At 36.1% G+C, this 7,132-nt stretch overlaps 1 protein-coding gene across 1 annotated transcript in view; it reads right to left on the reverse strand.

The window, feature by feature from the left end:
- The window catches only part of syt9b (synaptotagmin IXb), a 41,176-nt gene that overhangs the window by 4,818 nt on the left and 29,226 nt on the right, over positions 1-7,132 (reverse strand). Inside the window, exon 4 of the mRNA XM_016511521.1 lies at positions 418-538. Coding sequence (XP_016367007.1) covers positions 418-538 — 121 coding nt within the window. The remainder of the gene's footprint in view (positions 1-417; positions 539-7,132) is intronic.

Consider the following 7,132-nt stretch of genomic DNA (forward strand, 5'->3'; position numbering starts at 1 on the left):
TATTATTAATATACAATTAAAATTTATATTATTAATATATGTGTGTGTGTACAATAAAATAATAATTAATTATTATTATATATATTTTTTGAAGCACGAGGCTGGAAAAGCACTTCTGTAAATGCTGTTAATAGCTCTTCTTGTCAACCTGATCTGATTTTACTCCAATGCAACATCATGTGTGATGGGTTTGGTTAGATGAACTGCAAAAGAAATTCTGGATTTTGCCCAACCCCACTTAGCAACTACCTGTGTATGTAAAATCTCCTGCCACATTCTCAAGTGTTTGGTCGATTAAATCAATGCTCTTTTAGAGATGCCATGGCACCCTACGTTTTAACATGTCACGATGACACCAAAAAATCATTACTGCGGAGACAATAAGTCATTTAGAGGTGAGGGCGATGGGAAGCCTACCAGACGCTCCTGTGATGTCCATGGCTTTAAGATTTCTGGCTTTAATTATCGTTATTGTCAGTCGGCCGGCAGTTGGCAAGTAACAAAGAGAAAACATCAGATCACCCAGATCCACATTATCCTAGAAGAGACACAGCAAAACAGAAACAGGATACATTAACTTAAAGAATCATGTCATAAAATTTGATTTAGTGCAAATTAAATTACATTTACCAAGGCTTCCTTGAGCTTCTACTCATTATAACGGTCTATTTATTCCTGCATTCCATAGCAGTGTGCAGTATCATATAAACAAACACTTCCTTGGATACAACTTGTACAGAAATTGTTTTTTAAACACTTTTAAATGGTCAATACCATAGAACTGCTTCTTTACTTGATGTTTTAAGTGCAAAATTCACTGCCATACTTCTGAAGTGTTATTGGTGGTTGCTCAAAACATAGATATATATAGGTAGAATCCTCATTCGACAGCTCCAAGCGCGTAGACGCGTCCGCCATATTTAACGGTCAATTTGACGTCATTCACCATAATAATCAATGAATATTCAAAAATTCCACAATCCTGCACAGCCGATGGTTGTAAAAATCGCCGCGATTTAAATTCCCGAAAAAACGGGGATAACCTTTCCCAGGTGAGAATGTGAGAGATGGGCGGAACCATAGATATGTAAGGATTGTGGCGTCTTCGAATATTCATTGATTATTATGGTGAATGACGTCAAGTTGACCCTTCCAATATGGCGGACGGCTTACGTATAGTGGCCCATAGAAACAGTCACTAATGAGGCATCTACGTATACATATCTATGGCTCAAAAGGTGTTTTGAGGGGTTTGGGTAGTGCTAAGGTTTTTCAAAGTAAGCATATTGGATTTTTTTGGGGATTGGATTTTAATTATAATTTTATGTCTGTTTGCTTAAAGCAATAGCACACCTTTTATCAAAAACCTGCAGGATTTAAAGTTCATTTAAAGAGTTAAACCCCAAAATTTATTATTTAGATTTAGGAGTTTCTTCGAACAGAAAGCTGAAAGGCACAGCCTGTTTTATGAATGTGTCACACTGTAATTCAACTTTGGCAAAGACACTGCTATTGAAGAACAATGCAGTGCCAATCGTATTTGGCCCTACTGCAAACCTGCCAGTAAACACTGCAACTCATTACACATGCAACGAAAGTCTGTTCAATTTAAAAGGTCAGAAAGAGGGTAGAAAACAGTCACGTACAGCTAAATTACAACTGTTTTTGGTGCAAGAAATATTATAAATGGACATCAAAGGAAAAACATCACAAACAGCCCATTTAAGAAATAAAACACATTACAGTTGTCTGACATGTACAGTAAGCACTCAATACAGATTTATGGGAACAGAGAAGTGTTTCACCTCAAGGGGATCCTGTTTTTGCACTTTGCTATCCACTCCTAACAGCGAGCAGAAACCTGCTGTCTAATTATCACTTCTGAAAATAGCCACAAATTGCACTTTTTTTAAATTAGAGATGTTCGTATAACAAACTAAAATGCAATTCATAATGCAAATCTCATCATAACGAGCCTCAGTGTATTGGGAGCCAACAAAGCATAAACTATCACTTTAATGGTGATCTTGTCACACTAGCACCACTCAAATTTATGATAATGACTTATCTTTATCATAAAATGAGCATAAGAGACTTCTTTCAAAATCTGTAAAAAAAAAAAAAAAAGTAATTTTGAACTTTTGGCCAGCAGTATGTATGTGTACATACTTTATATATTATACATTTTGAATGGTCAATTAAATAATAAAAAAAATGTCAATGAAGTCAATGGACTATAGACCTGGGGTCCTCAACTCTAGACCTTGAGATCCACTTTCCTGCAGAGATTAGCTCTAACCTGGATTAAACACCTACCTGCAACTTTGTAGTGATCTTGAAGACATTGATTAGCTTGTTCAGGTGTGTTTAATTGGGGTTGGAGCTAAACTCTACAGGAAAGTGGATCTCGAGGTCCAGAGTTGAGGACCCCTGATATAGACTAACAGCCTATGCTAACCAGCTTAACTAACTGCTTGAACAAGCCCTCTGGAGCAAACCAGGGTTAAATGCATTACCCCAGAGCACAATCGCGATGTAACCGATGTGATCTAGGTAACAATGTAGTGCGTGGGTCATCAGCGATCAACCGTTATGCATGCAGCTCTGTGGTTCATCTCAGTGTGTTAATGCAATGACACAACAGGATGGAAGAGAAGACGACGACCATACATTAGTAATGAATCAAAGTGTGTGCTGAACCCAAATGGGCCTTTAATGCACATGGCAGCCAAGCATTGGCTGATCCCATGGCTGCCAGAACTTTCACGTGCTGTCAATTATTAACTGATCTATGTTAATGGACACACTCTGCACTGGGATCAGATGGGTGTGTAGTGTTGCTGAGAGCATGTAAAAACTTTTATCATTACTTAGCCTCTCAACTTGAGCCACTCATAAGTCACAAATTAAGTGACTTTTGATTGAATACAGAGTCCAAATGTCAACAATATATTACATGGACTGCTCTTCAACAAGGTTTTTAAACTAAACTAAATTTGGCCTCTACCTAAACACCTGAGACTTGACTGGAGACATGTTTTAAGGATGTTAAAACAAGAAAACAAGGCTGATTTAGCAAATAATGTGTGTGCATGTTGGTCATGGACTTACTGTCTTTCTTTAAGTGACTTTGGGCACTGTAAAGAAAACTGCATGAGTGGTCAGCACACCTCATTGGGCTTCTAAGGCTCCCTGACAAATCCAATCATCTGTGATTGTGTGTATCTGAGGAGCTCAGAGGGCATGTTAAGATAGACCAGTCCCATCCTGAGCAGTTCAGAGCCCTCGGGCTTCTTGCACAGTGGGAGGCTCCATCTATTACGGTGAAGCAAAAAGGTCACAGAAGCAAGCAGCAGAGATAGGCTCATTATCTGGCCAGGTCGCAGCGCTGCGTCCGCTCCATGACGGCTATACTGAGAGCCGTGTTCATTAATGCTCAACAGGGATGAACTGGAACTGGTTGGTGTTTTCCTGCCTCACAGAACTGATTCAAGTGCACTTCCACAATCTAAACTAGTTCTCCATCACCTTTAATTGCCTTTTCAATGCAGGAAGAAGAATTCAAACACCCAGATCAAAACTGATGAAGTTTTGCAAACTGACCAAGTCCAGAGGTAAGTCTTTGTTTCTAAAGGTTCAAATACAGTGGCAAACACAACCTTTCCTATCTCCATTGGCATATTTAAAGGGATAGTTAACCTAAAAATGAAAATTCAGTCATTATTTACTCAATCTCATGTCATTCCAAACATGTACAGTATGACCTTCTTTCTTCTGCAGAACACAAAATAAAATATTTTTTAAATTAATGGGGCCCAAATGTTAATGTTTGGGTCCCACTTTTAAGTTTTTTTATTTTAATTTTTTTTAAATATATTTTGTGTTTCTCAGTAGACAACCATTCTAACGTTTTTTTTCTCTTTATTTTAATTAAAAAAAAAAAAATAATAAAATAAAATTTTAATTTAGAATTTAGCTTTATTCAGCAAGAATGCAATAAATTGGTGACAGTCAATAGAGACAGTAAAAACATGTAACATTACTAAATATTTTTATTTCAAATAAATGCTGTTCTTTTGAACTTTATATTCATAAAAGAATTCTGGAAAAAAAACATTTATCACCATTTCAGCAAAAATACTGAGCAGCTGTTTTCAACATTGATAATATAATACAAATAATAAAAAATGTTTATTGAGCAGCAAATTGACATCATAGAGTGATTTCTGAAGGATCATGTGACACTGAAGAGTGGGCATTGATCTATAATTCCTGTATTCAAGCAGAAAACTTTGCATTGTATATTGCTTTTAAAAATGGCACAATAATTTTTCCTGGAAAATTTATTTGAATTATATTTCTTCTCATATTGGATGGCATCCTAGTACCGAAGTATGCAGAAAGATCAATAAATGTAATGGCCTGTGGGCTTGATGTAATGTAAGCAGTTTGTGTTTGTTGTTCTTTGCACATAATAATTAGCATCTAGAAAAGGGAGTGTGGGTAAGGGAGCATAGTAATGATTCCTCTTGTTGCCTTTGTCTCATCCATACGAAGCACAGTCTTTATTAACAGAGAGGTAAGAGAGGTTGACTCTTGTTGGAAATTAAATCCTAAATTGGATTCTTCTCATCAAGCCAAATCCTAGTTGCTTCATTATAATGACAAATGCTATGTCTTTTAAAGCAAGCAGCTCACAAAATGAATAAAAAGCTAGAGGCTTTTGTTTAAATGATTAGTTCACTACAAAATCATCATTTACTCACCCACATGTTGTTCCAAACCCGTCTTTGTTGAAGACTTGAAACACAAAAGGAGAAATTTTAAAGAATGTTTATGCTGCTATTTTTCCCTACAAGATTGAAGCATGATTAGGATCCGTTAAGCTCCCAAAAGGACAAAAAGCATCATAAAAGTGATAAATTACAAAGCCATAGCAGGGGTGTGAGATATTGACAAAAAATTATATCTCAATATTTTCTGGGATTTTATCGATAACAATAATCAGACAATATTTTGCTGAGTGTGCTGCACTGGAACCTTTAGGACTGCCGTGGACAGCTGACTCCAAAAGTTTGTGATATTTTTCATATTCTGTGTGGTGATCAGTTCACAGTAGTGACAGAAATTTATATTTTTTCAATAAGTTTAAATTGATTTGTACCCTTTATGGGTACTTTTACCTTTATAAAGCCATTTTTTTCTAAAAGTGTGCATTATCTTTTGCTTCAAATTCTTACATTTAATCAATAAAGCAATTACAATAAGACATTTGGGCTAGGGTTGGGCGATGTCTACAAAATTGGCATCGGACGATGTCTACAGTGAAACATCGCGATGGACAATGACATCTGGGAGGGGGGGTTACGGGGTGTGCCCGAAGCGTGAATTCGTATTTAGAAAGGCACGGAAAACAAATAACGATTGCTAGCGGTAGCCTGTTACATTACAGTACATAAAATTTCACTTACCACATAAACAGAGTAAGGAGAGATGACTAAGGACGATGGCGAATGATTTGCAGATCCTGAGCACCACTGACAAACATCTAATCTTGTAAAATGTGTGGTAAGTACTGCCGCTCCATAGTATAAACAAAGTACGTGCGATCGCGAATCTAGAAAGTGAAAGTGAAACTAAAAAGCAATTGTGCACTCAAAAGCAGTTTCAATATCAGGCATAATAGCGGCTCCCCGATGCCCGCAATATACATATACAGTTTAATTACCCAATGATATAACTGAGAGAGAAAGTATTGAAATATATATTTTCCTCCCATTTGGGCTATCACCAAACAAATAAAATCAGTATCAACAAAATTAATCTTTGCAATGCAGAGGAAACACTGCATCTGAAGCTGCATCTGAAGTGGCATTTAGATGTACACACTGTTTAATGCAGCTTTGAGCGAAATGAATGCATTTAACCTGCAGCTACAAATGCATAAATAATGTTTTGATATTTTAAACATATGCAACATGGTGTCTAAAACGCAAGTCTCTTAATATTAACTTTTTGTTTAATGCAACTGTTGTATAAAATCAATATCACATTTGTAATCATGCTGATTTTTGGAGAAAAAAAATGGCACTCTTCGTATAATTTTGTTTAACTATATGAAATGATATAAATATATATACATTTTCTGCCCCCATATCTTGAATTTTGGGAGCATTTTAAATGCATTTTAACAGACTGAATCACACAGTGAAAGAATGCACTCTAAATGCGCACGCGCACTAGTCTAGCCTATTATACTACATCACGTATAGTTCATGCGTGCACTCTGTAGGTGTTTTGTTTGGTTTTTGCGATATACTCGATAATGTCAAATCACACATCATTAATATCGTAGACGATATATATCGCACACCCCTAAGTCATAGTAGCTTTGTGTGACAAAAATGATCAAAGTCTTCACAGAAAAACCTTTAGATTTCAAATGTCATTTGCTTACGTTCAAAACATATGCTCATATTCATACCTACGTTGTCACTCATGTCAAATCTGTTGTGACACATTTTTACGTGAACATGCATTTGTGTAAATTAGATTTTGAGTCTTATTTTGAATGAGAAAAAAATCCTTAAAACAAAACACCTTTACTTGAGAAGCATATATCTTGAATATAAGTGTGTTTTGTCTTATCAGATTCTTTGATTTTTTTGTAACGGATTTATATGTAAATCAAATGAAAAAAAAAAATCTACTACTGCAGTAAGACAAAATATAGTTGTATTGAATCTGCATTCTTTAAAAAGTCTTTAACGGGTCATTTGATGTTGCTAAAAAGAACATTATTTTGTGTATTTGGTGTAATGAAATGTTTATGCGGTTTAAGGTTCAAAAAACACATTATTTTCCACATACTGTACATTATTGTTTCTCCTCTATGCCCCGCCTTTCTGAAACATGTCGATTTTTACAAAGCTCATCGGTCTGAAAAGCGAGGTGTGCTCTGATTGGCCAGCTATCCAGTGCGTTGTAATTGGCCGAATACCTCAAGCGTGTGACAGAAATGTTACGCCCCTTACCATACTCTGATGCCGTGTCCCAGCCAGAGCAACGAGACAAAAACATTAAAACCCATTACAAACGAGGCATTTGTTGCATCCAGTGGGGACATAAATAC

The sequence above is a fragment of the Sinocyclocheilus rhinocerous genome, unplaced genomic scaffold (assembly GCF_001515625.1).
Source record: "Sinocyclocheilus rhinocerous isolate Xijiao unplaced genomic scaffold, SAMN03320098_v1.1 scaffold534, whole genome shotgun sequence".
In the NCBI taxonomy this organism is placed as follows: Eukaryota; Metazoa; Chordata; class Actinopteri; order Cypriniformes; family Cyprinidae; genus Sinocyclocheilus; species Sinocyclocheilus rhinocerous.